At 47.1% G+C, this 23,696-nt stretch overlaps 1 protein-coding gene across 1 annotated transcript in view; it reads left to right on the top strand.

Annotated features, from left to right (window-relative positions):
- The window catches only part of PLA2R1 (phospholipase A2 receptor 1), a 188,917-nt gene that overhangs the window by 119,912 nt on the left and 45,309 nt on the right, over positions 1-23,696 (top strand). The window contains exon 22 of the mRNA XM_088474763.1: positions 4,627-4,757. Coding sequence (XP_088330889.1) covers positions 4,627-4,757 — 131 coding nt within the window. The remainder of the gene's footprint in view (positions 1-4,626; positions 4,758-23,696) is intronic.

Below are 23,696 nucleotides of genomic sequence, written 5' to 3'. Positions count from 1 at the left end.
ATGGGGGGATTCCTATGGTTGTGTATGTTCAGTGGTGGAACAGGGGCGATGTTAAAGGTGGAGGGGTGGTGGTGTGTAGGTTGCTAGCAGGTAGGAGTTCAAGTATCAGGGACGTCCCTCGTGGGTGGTTACTTGGCGATGACTGACTTGATCTCATTGTCTATATTAAGACCCATAGGGATGAGGGTCCGTAGTGTGATAATCAATTGTAGCTCTTTTTTGTTCAGGATTTTTGTGTGATCTCCCCCTCTCCAGTTCTTTGTCATGTGTTTGATCCCTATGAAACTTAAACCTGCTGTGTTTCTCTGGTGGTGTTCAAGGAAATGTAACGGGATGCTGTGGTTATCTGCCTTATTTGTGATGTTTCTCAAGTGTTCGATGATTTTACTATTTTAGTGGTCTAGTTGTTCTACCTACATTTTGTTTGTTGCACGTGCACTGTATGAGGTAAATGACATCTTTGGTATGGCAGGATATGTGCTCCTTAATTTTGTAGGTCATTCCTGTCTGTGTGGATTTGAAAGTAGTAGTGGATCTGGTGCTCCTGCAGTGCAGCGTCCTGCAATTTGAGCATGTCCCACAATGGGAAAAAAACCCTCTGATGGTGCTGTTGTCTAGCGTGGTTTGTGTGAGTCTTGGGGGTGGGATGTGGTTCCGGACTAATGTGTTTGGATATTGGGGGCATTCCTGTAGATGACCTTGGCTTTGACTGGTAGTATGTCTGCGAGTTGTTCGTCCTTCTGTAGTAGGTTCCAATGTTTGTTGATGATCCTCCTAATGCTATTTGCGTGTGTGTTGTATTGTGCAGTGAAGGAGATGTGGCCCTGTGTGTGGTTGGTTTTGGGCCCTTTGTATTCTAGGAGTGGTAATCTCTCTTCTTCCCCTATTTTAGTGAGGGTCTCCTGGAGGGTGTCCATGTTGTATGCCTTTTCTATGAATTGCTGTTTCGGTGCCCCCCCCTCCCCCGTTCCATGTAGTCTGTGAGTTTGGTGCGATTCCTTCTTATCCTTTTGAACTGTCCTGTGTGGATGTTTTGAAGCCAATTGGGATGATGACCACTGCTTGACAGGATAGAACTATTGACGTCTTTGGGTTTTTGGAAGGTTTTGGTGTGGATGTGTTTGTTGTCAATGAATATCTGTATGTTGAGGAAGCTCACAGGTGACTGTACTGTGTGGTGAATTGCAGGTTCCCGTTGTTGTTATTGATGTGTTAGATGAAGTCTAGTAGTGTAGGTAGGGGTCCTTTCCAAATGCAAATGACGTCTATGTATCTGGTCCAGAGGACCAAGTTCACCTGCCAGTTATGACCCGTCTATATGTGGGAGTCCTCCCACCTGCTTATGAACAGGTTGGCATAACTGGGGGCGAACTTGGTCCCCACTGCGGTCCCGGTCTTCTGCAGGAAGAAGTCGCCCATGAACCAAAAGTAATTGTGCATGAGGATATAGTCTATTCCTTGTAGGATGAAGGAGGTTTGTTGGGGTTCTAGAGTCGTGTCTCGGTTGAGGTAGTGTCGGATGCTGTCAAGTCCATGTTCATGATTGAAGGTGTAGAGGGACGTAACGTCACTTGTGATGAGTCAGTGGTCATCATCCTAAGTGGCTTTTACCAGTATTTTCAGAATGTTGGACGTAGGTGTGAGCGTTGTTGTTTGACTTATGGTTGGAGAAAGTGGTCAATGTATTCTGAGAGGTTGGAGGACATGAAGTTGATGCCGGAAGATTATGGGCCTCCTGGGTGGGTTGGTTGTACTCTTGTGAACTTTGGGGAGATAGTAGAACACTGGGATAACTGGGTGTGGGTTATGTATGTAGTTTTGTTCTTGTTTAGTGAGGATCCCTTTGTCGAGTCCCATTTTGAGGATGTGTGTGAGTTCGCGGTTGAAGTTCTGTGTGGGGTCGGTGTGTAGGACTTCGTATGTCAGGGTATGTTGAAAAATGCGTTGACTCTTTGATGTAGTCTGATTTGTCTAGGAGTACCACTCCTCCTCCTTTGTCTGCTGGTTTGATGATCAGTTCGTGGTTGAGTTTCAGGTTGTTTAGTGATGTTCGTTCTTTGGAGCTGAGGTTGTGGATGTGGTGTGTAGTGGGGGATGTGATTTTGTTGATATCTTCCATAACCAGATGTTCAAATGTGTGTATGAGGTGTCCCTTGAGGTGGCTTGGTAAAAATTTGGATGGTGGTTTCAGTGTGGTGTGTTTGTATTGGTCTCTAGTGTGTTCTTTAGTGAGGGGGTTGGTCATGAAGAATTTCTTCAATATGAGTTTGCGGACAAACCTGTTGAGGTCTAGGTAAGTTTTCAACTCGTTGAGCTTGTTGTGGGGGGCAAATTTGAGTCTTTTATTGAGTAGGGAAATGTCACTATCTTTGAGTGTGTGGCTGCTTAAGTTAAATATGCCTATTGTACTAGTGGGGATGGTGTGGGTGGGTGGTTTGGTTCTTAAACTCATCCTCGCATTTGTAGGGTTCTAGAATTGTGCCTAATGCAACTATTTCCTTCTCTAGGGTGAGCAGTTCTCTTTGGTGAGTGTTTATGATCAGTTGGATTAGGCATTTGGTACAATCATGTAATGTGTTGTTCCATTCTAACATGAATTCATATTATCATAACTGTGTGTGGGTGTTTTTTGAATGTTAAGACCCTTGGGTATGATGTCCTGTTTGAGATACCATTGCAAGATGTGTGAATCCCACCAAACTTTGGATTTTCTTTTGATGAGTTTCTCTAGTTGTAAGTAAGTGTGGCAAAAAGAGGAGCTGTTAGTATGTAAGGTGACTCTGTTCTAGCTCTGTGAGTAGGTGATTTGCCCTATCTAGTCTAGTTTCTCTAAAGTAAAAAATGCCCATGTAGGTGAGTGCCACCCGCCACCTCTCCCACCACCTTCCCCTCACCAACACCACCCCCACCCCAGCCACCCACTATCTTCACTTATATTGTATGAGTACGTTTCACAACCATTACCTGTAAAGACTATAAACATATGTTGGGCACAATAAGCACTTTAAACTGGATACTCACCTCCAATTTTTTACATCCCCTGAACTATATGCTATAGGTATTCATCCCTCTATGTATAAAATGCAAAGGACGGTGACCAAGACAACTGGTGTACAAAAGGGAACCCTGCCTTCCGGGACCAGAAATTCATCAGTGAAATTGCGATGTCACTTCCCGGCAAGAAAAAGATGGAAGTACAGTGTTCTTCTCCTCACCAACCCTGGCTACATAGGAACGCGAGGAAGACAGCCAGGAGGAGAACAAGATGGGGGATATACACAGAGTGAACATGGATATAGAGACGACGTCACAAGCAGAGCGGAAAACCAGCATACAGCGAGGAACCCTGGATAACCTGCTTGGAATTCAGCGATGGTAGTAAACTGACTTATATATTATCCAGAAACAGAGTGGTGTGAACGTAGGACTAATTGATTGATTGGTAGGGGTATTTAAGAGACCCAAATATGACTAAGTCCAATGCATCTTGAAAAAGATCTGCAGATGCAGATTGAAATGCATCGATACAACAGGACTTGCTTTTGGACATATGGACTTTATGGTGATTTATTGGAAACTATCCTTCTTGTCTTTAGAAGGTGTATTTTTGGACTTTATCTACACCAAACAGGTTGTGAAAAGTTTTTTCCTTTTTTGTTCCTTTTTTAATAGTGGTCATTGTCCACGTTTATACTATATTTTCTGTATGTAATTTGATTATATGTTTTACACGCGTCCATCTCCCTTACATTTGTATGTAAACTACATTGGGGGAGGATTTATGAATGAAAACCTATTTTCCATCATAAGAAGTTTGAAAATCGAAAGAAACCTTGATGAGCAGTGAAACATTACTTCATATGTGAGTAATAGTACGCATTCGCTCTGAACACGAGATATATTGTTACAGCATAGAGGTACCTGCAGGGAAGACAAAAAGATACCTTGACACGTTTATCCCCACTTACAATTTTGTAAGTTGGGGTAGGTTATTGTTCCAGATATCGATATGCTACTGTAGATTACTTGAGATAACTCCATTTGTATCCCATATAGCCACTAAGATTGTTTGTGATTTTTTTGTTTTTTCTGTATAAGTGATTGTTGTCAAGATATTTAAGGAGAGAAACTATATAACAAGTTGGAGCGTTCTATTCAGTCTCCTTATCAGAGTGTTTCAGAGAAAAAACATTGTAACAATTCACAGTGTTCTATTCTGTTTCAGTCAGCAGCAATAGTTTAACTGGTTCCTGTTACTAGAACCATTGTGCGCATAGTTGATCAATATTAATATATTCATTGTTAATATTACAACACATTTTTTCAGACACAGCTCGGGCATACAACCGACGCGCGTTTCGCTACAAATAAGCTTTCTCAAGGCAAGGTCCTTGGTATCACCCCCGAAACAAGATTATTCTTTACTTATTGATATTTTAATCTGGGCTCTGTTTAAATATTATTACAGGTGTGTGCAGATGTAAAATCTTCTCTCCTTATGTACCTGGCTAACATATTGTAAGATTATTCACTGGCTGCCATCATGTAAGATCATTTACAGGCTGCCATCATGTAAGATCATTCAGTGACAATTCCCTCCACTAATATCCTTGTCCTTTGTTTTAGCTTTTATAATTATGCAGCTGTTTGGACAGAAAAACAGCTTTTGGATTGGACTCAGAGGCTACCATTATGATATGTGGAAAAGTGGCACTTCGGAAACATACAATAATTGGTCTATAATTCAATTTGCCAATGTAAGTAATATAATATGTGTAAATAAATATGTTCAGCTCAGTCATAAAATGTGCTGCAGACACAGACATATTCTGATCGTTGGGCAAGTTTGTCTGGTTCCAATATGCCATTAGCTGTTTTATATTACATGCACTATCCTCAGGTCTCATCCGTGAAGCTCGCTGTCTGCATGTTACACTTGATGCTGATTGGATGATCCTATGATAACTTCAATCACCAGTCAGTAGATACATTTCATTATTACTTGATACGTTCCATATCACAAATGCGCACTAAGTGATTTGTGACTTCTGTATATATTCAAAAAGCTACTTGGTGACTTACTAACATATTATTCTCTGCACACTGGAATATTATATTTTTACCATGTACATACGGGATTGGCCCTACTCATTCTGCTGCCTGAAGACGCAACTGAATTATCATTCCGCTTATTCTTTTTGCAAATTGTTACAAACAGTTGTATACAAGTGGTGACTTTAATCATTAATACCTATAAAGCAGAAATTACCAATTACGGACTAATTCAATTTGGTTTAATCTACAGCTGCATTGCATGCTTGAAAATAGATGTCACTATCCGCCTGTACACTGCCCCCATCCATCCACTAATGAAAGCAGCCACCACCATCAGTATGCATTTGCACCAGCTCTATCCTTGCAAGAGGCCCATCTGACATTAAAAAAAAGAAATTAAAAAAGGTGGGCGCTAACCGTTTATGTAAGCCAATATACTAATTAGTGTCATTTATCTCTTACAGAGAGAGCTGACTGCTGCTTCTAATACAATATCACAATGCACACTTCCGGTGTTTTAAATAAAAAAAAAGAATAATGCATATATCTTACGTATATGTATCGTGATGTATCATGATGTGATGATGGCGGTTGTATCTGGTGCTGAGGGGACTTGATAATGGTCACATCTGTGACCGAAACGTCGACCATACCGGACCAGATTATGGTGACATTTATGTATTAGCTGCTTTTAAATAAGTATTGCACATCAGGGCCGAAACTAGGGTTTTTGTCACCCGGGGCAAGGCAGTAATTTGGCGTAATGCCCCTTGCAGCAGTGCCCCCATAGTAATGCCCCCTGCAGCAGTGCCCCCATAGTAATGCCCCCTTTAGCAGTGCATTTATAGTAATGCCCCTGTACTAGTGGCCATATGGTAATGTCCCCATAGTAATGCCCCTGTAGTACCCATATGGCAATGCCCCTGTAGTGACCAAATAGTAATGCCCCCTAGTAATGCCCCTGTAGAGCCCCCTGGTAATGCTCCTGTAGAGCCCCCTGGTAATGCCCCTGTAGGTAATGCCACTATAGTCCCCCTGTAGAGCCCCCTGGTAATGCCACCTGTAGTGCCTTCTAATGATGCCCCTGTAGAGCCCCCTGGTAATGCCCCTGTAGAGCCCCCTGGTGATGTCCCTGTAGTGCCCCCTGGTAATGCCCCTGTAGAGAACCCTGGTAATGCTCTTGTAGGTAATGCCACTGTAGTCCCCCTGTAGTGCCCCCTGTTAATGCCCCCGTAGTGCCACATACACACACACACACAAAAAATACTTACCTTAAACCCCGCTCCTGTGACCCCGCTCTTGTGCCTGTGGGGAGAGCCGGAAGCTGGAGTTCAGGAGAGAACTCCAGCCTCCGGCTAGCACGACGCTGCAGAGAAGGAACCGGGCGCCCGCTGGTAATAACATCTCAGCGGGCGTCCGGCTTGGAGTCTCCCTGCGGCGCCGGGCTGGAGGACACTGGCGCCGGGTGCAGCGGCGCACCCGGTGCACGTGCACCTCCAGCCCCTGCCTAGATGCTGCCCTGTTGCACATGACCAGTATAATGTACTATGGTTGTTTAACATTAAATCAATTGTGAATTTTTTTGCTAAGGTGAGTGCTATTTATTCTGCATTTATGATTAAGTTATACACCACAAGATTGGTGAGTTGTGACAGTTATTGAGCACCCTAAAAAGTGCAGCAGTTCGTGAGTGCATGCTTATGGACATTATATAATATATATATATAGACAACAGGTAAGAGGTGGCACTCGAACGACTTGTAAAGATTCCATAAAGCCCAGTTCAAATATCAACGTTTCAGAACCTTTATTCTTTCGTCAGGAACAAATAAACAACAAATAAAGGTTCTGAAAAGTTGCTATTTGAACTGGGCTTTGTGGAATCTTTACAAGTCGTTCGAGTGCCGCCCACTTACCTGTTGTCTATTGCATTGTGACATTGGATTCAGAGTTCCACACGAGGAGGGCACCCCATGCAGCTATTTGATTTGAGCATTGGAGTGCCGACCGTCACAGCAAGCATATATATATATATATATATATATATATATATACATATATACAAACTATATATATAAATGTATATATAATATATATAGTTTTGTTATGTCCGGCTTTCCTATATTATAAAGCAACTTGCCCGGTGCTTTTCCTATGAAAATGTATATCCAATAGAACTGGATGGCACTCTAGGTCTGATATCAATATAAATAAAGAGTCTCCAGAGAACGACTCATACAGTTGATACATACAGTCGAGTCACATTATTAAGACCACCAGCTAATAGCCAGAGTAACCCCCATGTGGCAGCACGGACAGCAGCTAGATGGGTTGGGAGTGACTCAATACGGTGCTGGTAGGTTGGCACAGGTATCTGGAGCCATGGTGACTGCAGTACATCCCACAGCTGCTGAAGGGTGCATGGTGGAGTATCCATAGAGCGAACACAACGATCGAGGTGGTCCCACAGATGCTCACTTGGGTTCAAGCCCGGGGAATTAGGGGGCGGAAGTACTTAGTCGTGCTCGTCCAACCACTGTCAGACATTTCTAGCCGTGTGACTTGTCGCATTGTCTTGCTGGAAGATCCCATCCGCCTCAGGGACGACTATCAGCATGTATGAATGTACGTGTTCTGCAAGGATGGATTCATAACCAAATCGGTTGAGGGTGCCTTCCACATGGATGAGTAGGCCCAGACAATGCCATGAAAACATTCCCCAGACCATAACACTGCTACCACCAGCTTGTGTTCTTCCAGCAATGGTTGCAGGGTGTTTGTTCTCCAATGTTCCTCGTCTGACACGCCAACGTCTATACGTTTGATGAAGCAGGAACCCTTCACCAATCAGTGGAGGTCCAATTCCGATACAGGCGTGAAAATTGAAGCCTTTTCCGCCAATGCACCTTCATTAGAATAGGTGCAGTGACCATTCGTTTGCTTTGGAGCCCCATACGCAGCAGGGTTCGCTGAACTGTCATTTTAGACACACGTCTGGTGGCCCTCAGGTTCATTTTGACAGCGAGCGTATCGGTCGGCCCTCACACCTTCGTAGCCAACGTTCACCTCTCACATCAATGGCAGGTGGTGCTTTGCAGTTTCTACGTCAGTTATTCGCAGTGGTGCCATTTGGCCAGTCACGATACACCTTCACCACAGCAACACACGAACAGTTCACAAACTGCGCTGTTTCAGAAATACTGCCACCCTTGGCCCAAAAGCTAATAATCATCCCACCAAGCCAACGGTCGACACATGATGTACTTCATGGGCTACGCACTGCCGACGTCCAATGTAGGAGGTGGTCATAATAATGTGATTTGACTGTGTATATATACACACACATTGAAAAAATCACACACACCTTATACAAAAAGTTCATGTGCAGGGTTTATAACATTCATATCATCCTCCATAGCACCAAGAAGGAACAAACCATCACTCCATCAAATATGCAAAAAAGAGAACATTTAATCCATCTTCCACAGAATTAGGTGTACAAGCCATCTGGAAGCAAAATAAAACTTGATAATACTTAGCAGCATGAAGTTAAGATGTGTCCATAATTAGCCCAGCATTGTCCCGACAGCTGTGTCGGTGAAACATGCTCCTTTCTCAAGGGAACGCCCAACAGCAAGTTAAATAGCTATACCTATTATATTAATACTGCTCACCTGTGACATCTGTAAAAGCCATGTCATCCACCAACACGGACGCTCTAGCCCCATCCTCTCTCACTGTCGTTGCTAGATGCAAGTTGAAGAAAGGACCTCTACCAGTGTACTATCCACGTGGACAATGAGGGGGAATATAAACCTATGGAGAGCGAAGCCAACCACCATGCCCAAACCGTGGCAAGTGAAGCGATCCCGCGACGGGACACTTTAGGCCCCCCTGTCACAAGCCGCCACTCTGCCAATGCTGTGCGGGGTGAACGCCGGGCAAGCGTTCGCTGAAGTCTCCTCGTTCCTCCTGTTTGGATCTGTGGTTAGAAGCATATTGTTTGCAGTTCCAGTCTTGGTTGCTGCTGAGCCTCTGCATTAATTACTGCCTGTCTGTGTGCACTATCAGGTGCACACTGATTGATTCTCCTGCCTGTGCAAAGCCCAGGTGCTCGCTGGTCTGTCATTAGGGAGACTTGCTCTGGTTGGACCCTGTTTCTGTTAAATTCCAACCAGTCCTTCACTCCATGCCGGTGATAGCGTTCCACGTGTTTCCGGTTCCAGTGTGGTCTCCTGTTTTCAGTCGAGTTACCTGTGTCTATCAGCCCCATTGTACCAGCTGCTTGTGTCATCTAGGCGGCACATTCTGCCATAAGTATTACCAGCTGTTTGTGTCATCTGGGCGGCTCGATCTGCATTCCTGTCTCCTGCCGTTTGTGCCATCCAGACAGCACGGGCGCACCTCAGCGTACTGAGGCCCTGATTCAGAGCCGGATGTTCTGACCAGAGCGCTCGCTCTGAATCAGGGCCGTCCTAGTTAAATTTGGAGCGGCCTTTTGGACGCTCGCATAGCTGTGGGTTACCACCCACAGCTTATGTGAGCGTCCATGATGATGGTCGCGATGGTCAAGACCATCGCGACCATCGGGCTTGCGACGAGACCCTGTGGTAGGGTCTCAATGCCGCAAGCCCTGGAGTGATTTTGGCTCTATCAGAGCCAAAATCACTCCCACTGACATCACTAGTGATGTCAGTGGGGCCGGCCCCAGACGGTAGGCATTCCCATGGGAACGCCTCCGTCTGTCAGGCACGCCCACCAAAGGGGGCGTGCTGTCACTCACCGTCGACAGCACGCCCCCTTTGTCGCTATCCAGGTCTCACGCATGCGCACGATGGAGCTCCCTCCGTCGTGCGCATGCGCATTTGGGTACCATCGACCCGCTTGCGAGCGTCCTGCCCTCGCGATTGGGTCTGAATGAGACCCTGAGTATGCAATCGTGTACTATCGCTGGTGTCATCCCAGCTGCACTAATCGCACTTCAGCGTCCTGAGTACGCAATCTTGTGTACAGTCGCTGGTCTCATCCCGGCGGCACTAAGCGCACTTCCGTGTCCTGAGTATGATCGCTGGTGTCATCCAAGCGGCACAAGCACACTTCAGCGTTCAGAGTACACTACCCAGTGTACAACCGCTGGTGTCATCCCAGCGGCACTCAGCACACTCCAGCTTCTCCTTGCCAAGTTCATCCAGCCCTCAAGGCTGCTGCACAGACTGGAAGCTGCCTCACAGCCCATAGGCTGCGACTCCTTTCAGTGACTGTTACTACTGGCCCTCAGGCCACAACCAGCCCAGAGGATGCTACCGGCCCAAAGGCCGCACCTCATCCTACTGACCCTCAGGCCACAACCAGCCCAGAGGCTGCTACCGGCCCAAAGGCCGCACCTCATCCTACTGGCCCTCAGGCCACAACCAGCCCAGAGGCTGCTACTGGCCCAAAGGCTGCACCTCATCCTATTGGCCCTCAGGCCACAACCAGCCCAGACTGCTTCCGGCCCAAAGGCCGCATCTCAACCAACCGGCCCAGAGACCTCACCCAACCAGGCACCTCCAGCCCTCAAAGCTGCTTCTTGCCCAAAGGCGACACCTCATCCTACTGGCCCATAGGCCACAGCCAATCAGTTGTCTTCAGCCCTCAAGGCTGCTACACAGCCGTATCAAGCCTACGTATACCGGCCTTCAAGGCCGTAGCGGGACTAATACCCAATTATCTGACCTGAGCCTTAACACCCCCGTTCTGAACCTTGCCCTGCCCCTTTTATCGCAGGTCACATGGTTGTGACGTCAGAGGTCCTGTAAAGCACCTTTTTCTAGACATAACCCAGAGGTTCCTAAATGCGGTCCTCAAGGCGCCCCAACAGTTCAGGATTTAGGTTGAGCATAGGTGGTTAAATCAAATTGACTAAGGTACTAATTAAGTCACCTGTGCTCAACCATGGATATCTCTAAAACCTGAACTGTTGGGAAGCCTTGAGGACTGCATTTGGGAACCTCTGACATAACCCCTCACTCATGGACCCGCGATCCGTCCCAGCAGAAAGTGACGCCGGGCACCGCAACCAAAGCATGAGACACAGTGCGCCGGAAGTAACGAACCGGGACATCAAAATATAAAACAAACATAACCATAACAACTAGACTACCTCAACACATCATACCCATTGCATAATACTAATCCATATTCGTTACACAATACTTATTAATGCTCATACTGAACATTGTCATGTATCAAAAAGGATCTATACAGTATAATGCATTATGCAATCAGGACAAAGTAATGGGCAATAATAAAGCAGTCTAGAGTATGAAAATAAAATATAAAAAAAATGACAAACAGCACTACAAATATCATATACTATGGATCAACATAAACAGTGAGAGATGCATATACAGTACTATTTTGAACACATTATCGTCCCACTATTGGTCTAACGGCAGCAAGGATCGCAATATAGTGTAGCAACGCAGTTCAACTGCGATAGTATGCTAATCCATAGCGACCGTAATACTGCCGCACCACTACATAAGGACGCCCACTTCACCAACAAGAACATACGTAATCAGGGGCGTATCTATAATGGGTGCAGGGGGTGCGGGGAACACGGGCCCCTGGGTCCAGGGGGCCCGCACCGCACACCCTGCACCCATGATATTACTTACCTCTCTGGGGTCCCACGTCGGCGCGGGGTTCCGGTGCTGTAAAGCGACTGGAAAATGGCCGCGCCCATTTTCCCGGTGACCTGTGCATACATTATAGACTCTGGGCACACTCTAGTGCCCTCGAGTCTATAACTCCGGCGCTGGCCGTGCACAGCTCAGTGCTCTGCCGGCCACCGGGCAGAGAGCAGGTGGCCCGTGTCGGAGACTGCACACGGACCACCTCTTCTCTAGAAACGCCCCTGTACGTAATGGTTAGCAAGACTGCAAAAACATCGGTACAATCGAGTACCATCAGACCTATAGGCACAGTTAAGTCAGGTCAGACCTCACTCAGGAATTGTTAACGTCAGTGCATGCTATGAGGCCTCAGGCTGCGCGTATGGTTTTGCAGTGGATAATTTATACACGTCCATGCAACAGCATTGTAATGCACTGGCACGCCTGCGTTCGTCCGACCACCCCCCATAACCACCCATAAACGGCACTTCCTGTCAATCACTCTGCGATGGGTCTGCGTAGCCTCTGCGATCGCAGTCCCGGTCGCAGTGGGGTGTTTGCGCATTGCACACTGCGATGTCTACACATGCGCAGAGCGCAATAATCGGCCAATTGCGTGCGTATTAGCAACTGCGATCCTTGCTGAATCAGGCCCTAAGTACACAAAAGCTCACAAAAGAGACTTCAGAGAAATGGGGAAAGATTTAGTTCCTCATTGAGGCCCAATGGTGACATTGTTTTAAGTTCTTATATACAATGGCACTCCTCTCCTCATCGGAGGAATATGATCTATAGGCATGAAAACAAAGGGCCTGATTTAGAGCCGGACGCTATTTGCGGACGGTCGTTCAGGAAAAGGGGGTGGCTATTCAAATGAACCGTTCGCTCTTTGCGGTCTGTTGACGCCTCCATGTCTGAACGAGCGAACAAAACTTGCGGTCGTTTTTTGGATAACTACGCCCCCTGGCCGCTCGCATCCTACATCATGTCCGCTATTTATTAGAATAATCGAGTACATCGACCAGCCTATGAACTGCTCGCTATTCTTGTGGTTGGTTTTTCCTACCACAATCTTGCCAGCAGTTCTGACTATAAAATAACCCAGTGACATGGTCAATGACGCTGCTGTATTAATTATGCACACCCATAAAACGCCCGTTTTGACCTTTAAGCACGCCTGCGTTCTGATCTCCACTCCCCGTTTTCAAGCACCTTCCCCTGTTACCACCCACATACGCCTCCTCCTGTCACTCACAATAGCAGGCATTCGCTATTTAGCGAACAAACGATTTTCGGCCGCACTGACTGGTTCGCGCATGCGTATTAAAATCCGTACGCATGCGCAGTTGGGCAAACATCGCTCGGAACGAACAAGCGGCCGCTTACGAGCGGCTCTGAATCAGGCCCTAAGTCCCTTATGGTGTGACCAAGAGCAGCAAAGTGTTTCGCAACTGGAGGGGTAATAGATTCAACTTTAAGAATAGCTTTTATGATCGAAGACCAATGCATAGCCATTCTTTTTAGCATTCCCATTGTCTTGCCAACATAATGACGTATACAACATATTTTGTCTTTCAAATCATGCGGTGTTGTAACTTGTAAGTCTTTCAAAGATCTCTCCCATCTGCAAATGACGGCAATTTATGCAATCTAGACAGAGAAAAGCCCCGCTTAAGGATGACAACCAATGTTTTCCATAATTAATCCTGGGGCTGATGTCAGAATAGGTAATTAGCTTTTTAAGGTCTCTGCTTCGTTTATAACAAAATAACGGAATTTCTTTACAGCTGATCTAAATTTGGGGATCAGATTGCCAAATATGCTAATTACTCAGAATGGCTTTGTGCAAAATGGATGATTTATATATATATATATATATATATATATATATATGTATATATACAGTACAAGAGGGAGAGAGAACAATATTCAACAATGTATTAATAATGGATACTGTTATGAGCAGCTGTTAGTTTACAAACAATAGGATACACTGTTACAGCAACCTGATTTTAAAATATCCAAGCAGACAGGAACAGACGTTTGTCAATTATCTTGATTGAGGCATTAGCAGTACTGTCCCATGGAGTTTGCTAGCAGGAAATCATCCGGCAGAACATTTGATTACTGTAGTTCACAATTGCTAGTATGAGCAAATGAAATAAATATCCAACTCTTGGCAAGCAAAATATATCCATTAACTTAATTAACTTAATTCAGGCAACAGTCACAGTATCCAACAAGATGTTAATGGTATCCAAATTGTATGTTTATTTGGAATAAAGGAGAGCAGAAGGGTCCATTAAAGTCCTTGCACAACCCACCAATACAATCCCACACTCAGGACCTCATTCAGAGTCGGTTGCGAGCGCCGATGCGCTCGTAACCGACTCGATGGTATGGCCTGCGCATGCGCAGCGGCCGCACTGCGCGTGCGCAAGCCCCAGAGCGACAGAGAAACTATGTCGCTCCGGAGCTCGTTACCAAAGGGGTGGATGTCGATGTTGATCGACAGCTGGCCCCGTTTGGTAGGCATGCCGGGGGTGTGGTTTCCAAAACGGAGGCGTTCCTTTACGAATGCCTACCGTTTTGTGGGCTTCCGCACTGACATCATCAGTGATGTCAGTGGGGAGTTTCCTGCTCCATCAGAGCAGAAAGCTCCCTGGGGCTTACGAGTGCCCAGACCCAGCCTGGGTCTGGTCGTAAGCCCCGATGGTCGCGATGGTGATCACCATCGCGACCATCAACCTGGTCGGTCGTTAAGCTGTGGGTGGTTACCCACAGCTTAACGATCGACAAGGAGGCGCCTCTGAATGAGGTCCTCAATCCCTTAGTTAGAAGTCCATATATCTCCTGATTGTTCAGCTGCTCATTAATAACAGGAGGAGATTCCCTGCATTGGCGTCCCTGCAGTCCCTCTCACAAACAGAAGCCACAGGAGACCAGTATGGTATATGCGGAACTTGGAAGTAGTCCAATATCATTCACACCAACAAGTCCTTGTGGCAGTCCAAAAGTAAATAATCACACCTGGTAACACGTCTGGCAGTAGACAGTTCTTAACATGTTTGACCACCTCATTTTTCTTGGCAGCTTCCTCAGAATACATGCCTATGTACTGTGCCAATCCCTTTTTCATATCTGTCCTCTGTGGCGGCAATCAGCTGTTTACGTTTACAACGGTGAGGCGCATCATAATTCAATATCACTAGTTCCAACCACAGAGGTTTTAGTTACCTTTTAACTGGGTGCAAGCGCATTAAGCCTTGTGCTACAGGACTCGTTTCCATACCCAGTCATCTAACATCAAGTATTGGTATTGATAGATTTTACATGAATCCTAATATTTGCTGGTTCACTATAGAGTGATATTCATACAAAATAGATGTACTTAATACTTAATAAATTTTACATAGATCACATGATATCATAACAAATACCCACTATTTATACAGTATATCCCAAATATAACATAAAAGTATCAGAGATACAACATATAAACATATTATGGATCCAATTATAACCCAACATAGTATCACAAGAGTCTAATATTATTTAACTCTACAGTGACATTAAGGGCCTGATTCAGAGCCGGACGCTCTTTCAGAGCGCTCGCTCTGAATCACTGCCCTCCCTCTCTTTTTTTAGAGCGGCCAAAAAGATGGTCGTGATGGTCAAGACCATCACGACCATCGGGCTTGCGACTAAACCCTTGTGGTAGGGTCTCGTCTGCCGCAAGCCCTGGAGTGCTTTTGGCTCTATCAGAGCCAAAAGCACTCCCACTGACATCACTTGTGATGTCAGTGGGGCCGGCCCCAGACGGTAGGCGTTCCCATGGGAACGCCTCCATCTGGCCAGCCACGCCCACCAAAGAGGGCGTGCTGTCACTCACCATCAACAGCACGCCCCCTTTGTAGCGAGACCCATAGCAACGGCTTGCCCGTCGCTATCCGGGTCTCACGCATGCGCACGACGGAGCCGGGTCCGTCGTGCGCATGCACACTGCCCCAACATCGATCCGCTTGCGAGCGCTCGCAAGCGGGTCTGAATCAGGCCCTAAGGCCCTCATTCAGAGGCGGTCGGAGGATGCAAGCGGTCGCTCAGAAACTGGGCGGCCGCTTGCATCCTGACCGGCCGCCTCTGTTTCAGTCATTAGGCTGTGGGTTTACACCCCCTGCTCTAACGACTGCTAGGTTGATGGTCGCGATGGTCATAGACCATCGCGACCATCGGGGCTTGCGACGAGACCCTAGGGTAGGGTCTCACTTGTCGTAAGCACCGGAGAGCTTCTGGCTCTGTCAGTGCCGGAAGCTCTCCACTGACATCACTACAGTGGGGCCTCCCCCAAACGGCAGGCGTTCAGTTTGGGCTGCCACCCCCCTGGCCCGCCTTCCAAACGGAGCGAGCTGTCAATCAACATCGACAGCTCGCCCCCTTTGGAAAGAGACCCGCTACGACCGAATGTCGGTCGTAGCGGGTCTCACGCATGCGCACGAAGGAGCCGGCTCCCTCGTGCGCATGCGCACTGGACAAACATCGAGGCGGCCGTGCGGTCGTAGACCGTATGGCCGCCTCTGAATGAAGCCCTAAGTCCCTGTGGCATGAATGTTTTATAACAAAAAAATCCAATATGCTTCCCATTGTAGGTCCAACATATTCAACTGCTTGGATCGTGACTATTTTTAATGTGTCACCTTGACATTTTGCTACATGTTTAGCAAGGGGAGGATTTCTCACTTTTTTCCTTGCTACTTCTGTTTTCCATCAGCCTTATGGAATTGTGATATTGTATGTGTCATTTATTTATTTATTTATTACTTTAATAACTGTTTAGTGCTGACAGCGCTTTTATAGTTTTTTATTTTTCATCTGAAATCATCCAGATATCTATGTGCACTCACCTCTGAAAAGCCCACAATCCCTTCTCCATGCTCACAAAACACTTATCCTAAATACGAACGACCCATTGACACCCAAATTCACCCATTTAGCTGCAAATGGAGAATCAGGTCAATTGCATGCGACTCTGAACAGCTTGGAGATCCGAGGAGATGCGTATGTTCGCTTTGGATGCATCTGCAGTGCGAAAAATCGCACACGTGTCCGTTTTGCGTGCAACACGAAATCAGACCCTTATGGTGGGTACACACTACACGATATGCTCCCTGAGCGATATCGTGTAGTGTTGTCCCCGGCAGGCTGTGCTCAATGTCGTTCATGACATTGAGCACAGCCGCTGAACGATATCATTAACAATATGGTTCAGCGCCGGGCTCTCTCCCCCATTCCCTGACATGCAGCAACCTGACGAGATCGTCTGGTTGGCCTGCATGTCAGCCCGATGAACGATAATGACGAACGACCCGCGGGAACGCGCGTCGTCGTTATCGTTCATCTTTTTGGGGTTAAAAATGGCCGATAAAGTGGACGACTGAACGATAACGATATCGTTATCGTTCAGTCGTCCACTTTATCGCCCAGTGTGTACGCACCTTTAGACATTTGCAGCAAGAGAATAAGCATTTTATAAATGAATTACTCCTTCGTCCTATATGGGGGACACTGCCGACTGTGGGTTTAGAGGGGAGACTGAGTAGTAGACACTAAATATTTAAAACTGTTGGAGCTGAAATTCCACCCCCCTCTAAGCCCTGCTCCAGTAAGCCAGTTTTTTTATTTAGTGCCTGAGGAAAGGTATGAAGATTCTTAGGGTAAGAGTCTTTGGGTCTGATTCAGAGCCGTTCGCTATTTGCGGTCGTTCGTTCAAAAACAAGGGGTGGCTATTCAAATGATCCGTTCGCAAATTGCAGTCTGTTCACACCTCTAAGTCTGAACTAGCGAGCAAAACATACGCTCGTTTATTTGATAAAGACGCCCCCTGGCCGCTCGCACCATACGTCATGTCCGCTATTTATTAGATTAATCGAGTACATCGTACAGCGTATGAACTGCTCGCTATTCTTGTGGTTGGTTTTTTTCAACCGCTATTTTGCGAGCAGTTCTGAGTTAAAAAAAAACAAGTGACGTGGTCAATGACGCTGCTGTATTAATTATGCGCTCCCTTAAAACGCCCGTTTTGACCTTTAAGCACGCCTGCGTCCGAATTCCACTCCCCCGTTTTCAAGCACCTTCCCCTGTTACCACCCACATACGCCTCATTCTGTCACTCAAAATAGCAGGCACTCGCTATATAGCGTACAAACGATTTTCGGCCGCACTGACTGGTTCGCGCATGCGTACTAAAAACCGTACGCATGCACAGCTGTGCAAACATCGCTCGGAACGAGCGTACTGCCGCTAGCGAGCGGCTCTGAATGAGGGCCATTATTTCTTTCTAGTTTTCTTTTTGTGTCGATAGGATGCTTGAATCTCCAAGCTTCTGGGGAGCGGGCATTATGACAGTGCCAGCAGCCGGCATCTGTCTTTACAGTCTCAGCCCGTTCCTGTGGGTGCTCTGGGACCATGAATTACTGAACAAAATGCAAACCCTGACCTGCTATAAGTCATGCCCCTTCCTGGGAGTCATGGTGTGTATGTACAGCTGCCACAACCTACGGGAGTAACACTGGGCAGTGAGTAAGTGTACCGGAGCTTGCCCTTCAAGCTCTGGTTCTAGTGGGTGGGGGGGTTTGAAGAGAGCACAGCCTTATGCTGGCTCCCACTTCCCCCTTCAAGCTCTGGTTCTAGTGGGTGGGGGTGGGGGGGGTTGAAGAGAGTACAGCCTTATGCTGGCTTCCACTTCCCGTTTTTACTTTAAACCGCCATTTTATGGATGCACTTCCCCAGACCGCAGGCCATCCCTGTTTTTTGAGACCCTATTGCTTACTTTCCGGGCTGAGACAGCAGATGCAAATAGCTCTGGGGATACACACCGGAGTGCTGGGAAAAGTGGCTAGTTTCCTTTAGCATGAGATTTAGGACTATCCCTGTAGTTTTATTTCTTAAAAAAGACAATCCTAAAGTTATCGCTATATCTGGAAAGGGAGATAAACATCCGAAACCCAAGCACGGGGCAGCACAAATTGTGCATTACACTTGCTCAAAATGCTTTTCAAAGCTCCTTCAAGGTAGCAGGGAGAAGGCTTGTCTTTGTGCAGTTTGTGAGACTGAGGCACTCTGTCAGCAGATGGCTGAGGATTCTCAGGCTGAGGAGTTGCTGCTGGCCTAGGCAAATGCCATGGCCCAATCCATTTTCAGCTCTTGCAAGTGAAGTACACGACAACCACAACCAATCGAAGGTAAGTGTTTGGGATCCTATTGTCCCTCTGCCGGCTCTGCCTCCACAGTCTACGCCCCAGGGGGTTCCTCTTAAGAGGATGGTTTGATTTTATATCAGGACTGGGTTGGTTACTCCAGTATGGAGGAGAGCTCTCCTGACGGGATGTAGTCCGGAAGCCGACGGTCTAAATGCCGACCGCCGGCTTCCAGACACTGTAATCCTGACTAGGGACGAATGACAGGCGTCTAAATCTGACCGACGCCGGGAGATCGGTGCCTGGCACCCGGAACGAGCGGATGCCGGGCGCCGCAGCAGACAGCCGCGGGGGGGAAGGGTTAGGTTTAGGGCTCACGGGGGGGATTTAGGGTTAGGCACCCCCCTGGGAGGTTAGGGTTAGGCTAGGGGGAGGGAGGGTTAGGCACCCCCGGGGGGAGGTTAGGGGTAGGCACCCCCCCCGGGGGACTTAGGTTTAGGCAGCGGGGAAGGGGGGGTTAGGTTCAGGCACTTAGTGGGGGGGTTATGGTTAGGCACAGGGGGGGAGGTTAGGGTTAGGCACCCTAAAGGAGGGTTAGGGGGTAGAATTAGATTACTTACCTTTAGGACGATCGGGATTTCCTCCTTTGTCGGGCAGCCACTGTCGGGATTTGAACCGCCGGCGATAATACATATTACACCCCTCCTGAGAGTTTGATTATGGCCCATCCGCCAGACCTTGCAGATTGTGGACGATGAGACCCCAGCCTCAGTCGCCCCTTCAGACTTCTTTAAGAAGAAGAAGCTTCATCTTTCCCTTGCCTTGATCACTTTCCCTTCCTTTGGTAACTTTGCAGATGTGTTGGGGGAAGCCTGATCTGCATTTTAAGCTTCCTGCAGGGTTATAATACACTCTTGCTGATAAAGATATGACTGTTTGAGTGATTTTCCCTTTGGTGGGTGCCCCTATTGTCCAGTTAGCGAAGGCCATGGTCCTTCCCACTATGAGTGCCGTTACTTTGAAGGATGCCACTGACTGCAAGTGTAAGGCCTTGCTTAAGTCTTTGTTTTCCCTTGCAGGGACTACCCTTCATTCAGTCTTGATTTGGGCCTGGACTGCCAATCCCATGAAAGTCTGTGCCGACTATTTGGTGGTGGCCATCCAAGCTGGGGCAGAGCCATCTGGTCTAGCCCTTGTGGACAATTTGATGCAGACATCCATTTACGCCTTGTGTCATTGGAGGTGACTTCTCTTCTGTCAGGTATGTCCGCTGTGTTTATTTTGCCTAGTAGACCTCTTTGGCTGCGATCCTAGCAGGGGGATACCAAGTTGTTCAGTTTGTGGGGAGTCACTGGACCGCATCACAGCTGAGGCAGCCGGAGTCCATATCTCCCAGTCATTCCAACCCATGTCAAACCTCTCAGATTTTGGTCCTTCATTTCTCTGGTGGGGCCTGTCCTCAACCCACCAGGGCAGTCTCGGGGCCAAGGCATCCAGACTCTCGCCATGGCAGCAAGAATTACTGCTGCCGTGTTTTCCTGGAATTCTGAGGGTAGGTTCCTATCTACTCCTGTTGGAGACATCTGGTTCCTATCAGTTTTTGGACCTTTGGGTAGACGTTATTCGATCATGAGGATATGTTTTGGATCCAGTTGGTCCTTGTCGTGCCGGTTCTTGGTCACCCCTCTTTTATGGGTCCAGGTCACATGGCTACATATAGTGCACTTTCTCCTGGCCTCACTAGTGGTGGTCCCATTTCCAGGAAGGGTTAGGGTTTTACTACATTATTTTTCTGGTGCAGAAACCGGATTGGTCTTTTTATCCCATTCTAAACCTAAAGTGACTAAACCCTCATCTACGGATGCAGAAACTAAAACAGGAATCTCTGTGCTACATCATCACTTCAATGGATGAAGGGTAATTCCTCACATTGATCAACATCAAAGATAGTAGTTTGCACAAAGATACCAATTTCCTATTTGACTCCTTCTACTTCCGATTTCAGGCCTTGCCCTCTGGGTTTTCCACAGCACCCAGGTTCTTCAGCAAGGTCATGTCCCCAATTATTCCCCTTATCCCTTATCTGGATGACTTGATGATCAAGGAATCCCCCGGGTCCCTACTTAGCCATCATCATCAGGTGATGGTGTTGACCTTGCAGGAACATGGTTGGATTCTCAAGTTCCCCAAATCCAACTTGGTTCCGGCTCAGAGAATTATCTTTTTGGGGCTTCTCTTCGACATGTCTTGACGCGTTTTTCTTCCAGAACCCTAGATTGTGGCCCTGCAGTCTTTGGCGCGGCCCTCTCCCTGCTGCGGCATGTGATACACTGCATCAAGAGGGAGAAGGCCCACACTCTCCTCATCGCTACAGACTGGCTGTGGAGGACGGACCTTCTATCTCTGTTGGTTAAACCGCCACTATGTCAAGGCCCATTACTGCATTTGCCTCAGCTGACTTTGTCGGTGTGGCACTTGAGAGCAGGATTTTAAGGTCTTAGGGTTTTTCTGCAGCTGTGATGCAGATTATACTTCAGGCTCGTAAGATCGTCACGGCAGACATTTACCACTACAATTGGGTGGTGTGAACACAGGGTAGTCTCGGCTTCTCAGTTTCGCTTGCCGTGTCGCCTTTTCTTTTCATAGTCTGGGTTGTCATAAAGGTCTCCAGCTTATTTTTGTTAAAGTATCTCTTAGCCATTGCCACTGTTTGGAGAGTCTTGGAGTCAGCGGTGCTGTCTGCTAGTTCTCCTCTCCTGATTTTCTACTCCGACCGGGTGGTGCTCCATATTCAACAATCTTTCTAATCCAAAGTGGTTTCATGTTTTCATCTGAATTGAGATCATATTACAGGCTTTTCATCTTTCTGATTCTGATAGTCCTCTCTGTTTCTTGGATTTTGACTGAGAGTTGAAGGTTTATGTGGACCGGACCACTTCTGTTTAGAAGTCAGACAGTCTCTGGTGCCTGACCCTTCTACTTGGGTGGTGTGGCAGGTTGCCTTGGTTGATTAAATGTGCAGAGCGGCTACTTGGGTCTTTGTGCTCACCATCACCAAATTTTATTGGTTCCCAGGGGCGTATCTATACTTTGGCCAGGATGGCACTTGCCAGGGGCGCCGGCCGCCCGGGGGCGCCACCTGGCAGTGCCACCATAGCAATAGATGCACTCCGCAGTGCTGTGGACAGATAGGTTATGGTGTGCTGGGCACCCGCTGGAAAGGATAGGTAGGTAGGGTGCGGGTGGCCACAGCCACACTGAGCACAGAATGCTGACCCGGCCGCTGCTGCAAGTTTTGTTTGCCGGGTGCCCGCTGCGGTGTATATCAGCGGCACACCCGGCTGTCCTCACTTGCTGCTGTGTACCCTTCAGTAGGTACATCTACGGAAGGCGATCTGTCCACAACCCTGCTGTGAGCTCTGCTCTGCCTCCCTCAGCTCCCGCATGGTGCAGTGACTCATCTCCCAGTGTAAGGGATCGAGGAGCTGTTCGGCGCTACACAGCACTGTGAGGTTACAGGTCAGTCTCTTCTTGTTAGTGTTGGCAGGGTAGGGGGTGGTGTGTGTGTGTTATTAACAGGTCAGTGACAGTCTCTTGTTAGTGTTGGTTGGGTGGGGGGGGGTGTGTGTTTGTGTTAACAGGTCAGTCTCTTGTGTGTGTGTTTGTAAGTATGTTGTGTGTATGTTATGTGTGTGTGCATGTATGCTGTGTGTGTGTTGTAAGTATGTAGTGTGTATGTTATGTGTGTGTATGTATGCTGTGTGTGTGTTTGTAAGTATGTAGTGTGTATGTTATGTGTATGTATGTTGTGTGTGTGTTTGTAAGTATGTTGTGTGTATGTTATGTCTGTGTGCATGTATGCTGTGTGTGTGTTTGTAAGTATGTTGTGTGTATGTTATATGTGTGTGCATGTATGCTGTGTGTGTTTGTAAGTATGTTGTGTATATGTTATGTGTGTATGTATGCTTGTAAGTATGTCATGTGCGTATGTATGCTGTGTATGTGTTTGTAAGTATGTCATGTCTGTATTTTATGTGTGTATGTATGCTGTGTGTGTTTGTAAGCATGTCATGTCTGTATGTTATGTGTGTATGCATGCTGTGTGTGTTTGTAAGCATGTCATGTGTGTATGTTATGTGTGTATGTATGCTTGGAATTATGTCATGTATGTATGTATGCTGTGTGTGTGTGTGTTTGCAAGCATGTTATGCGTGCATGTTATGTGTGTATGTATGTTGTGTGTGTGTTTGTAAGCATGTTGTGTGTATGTCTATATATAATATATATATATATATATATATATATAATTATTGAACACCCCCCCCCCCTACTGTGTGGTAGGAGAAAATGCAAGAGAGAGGGGGGGGCGCTGTCCCTTAGCTTGCCAGGGGCTCTCAGACCCCTAGATACGCCCCTGTTGGTTCCACATAATTGTGGCCAAATTTTTAAGTTTATGGCACAAGGTTTTGCTCACGGCTGATCTGGTGTTTGCCTCCTTCCTCTTGAGGCTTGCTTTGGGAAGTCCCACAGTTGGCAGTGTCCCCCAGATAAGATGAATGAGGAAAGAAAGAAAATGTATATTCACCGTAAAATCAATTCTCCTGAGTCCTTTCAGGGGACATTAAGGGCCTGATTCAGAGCCGAACGCTCTGACCAGAGCGCTCGCTCTGAATCAGGGCCCTCCTCCATGAAAATGGAGCGTCCTCCTGGACGCTCGCATAGCTGTGGGTGACCACCCACAGCTTATGCAAGCGTCCATGATGATGGTCGCGATGGTCAAGACCATCGTGAC

The sequence above is a fragment of the Taudactylus pleione genome, unplaced genomic scaffold (assembly GCF_031769625.1).
Source record: "Taudactylus pleione unplaced genomic scaffold, aTauple2 ptg000156l, whole genome shotgun sequence".
NCBI lineage: Eukaryota > Metazoa > Chordata > Amphibia > Anura > Myobatrachidae > Taudactylus > Taudactylus pleione.
This window is presented reverse-complemented; position numbering and strand designations above follow the sequence as displayed.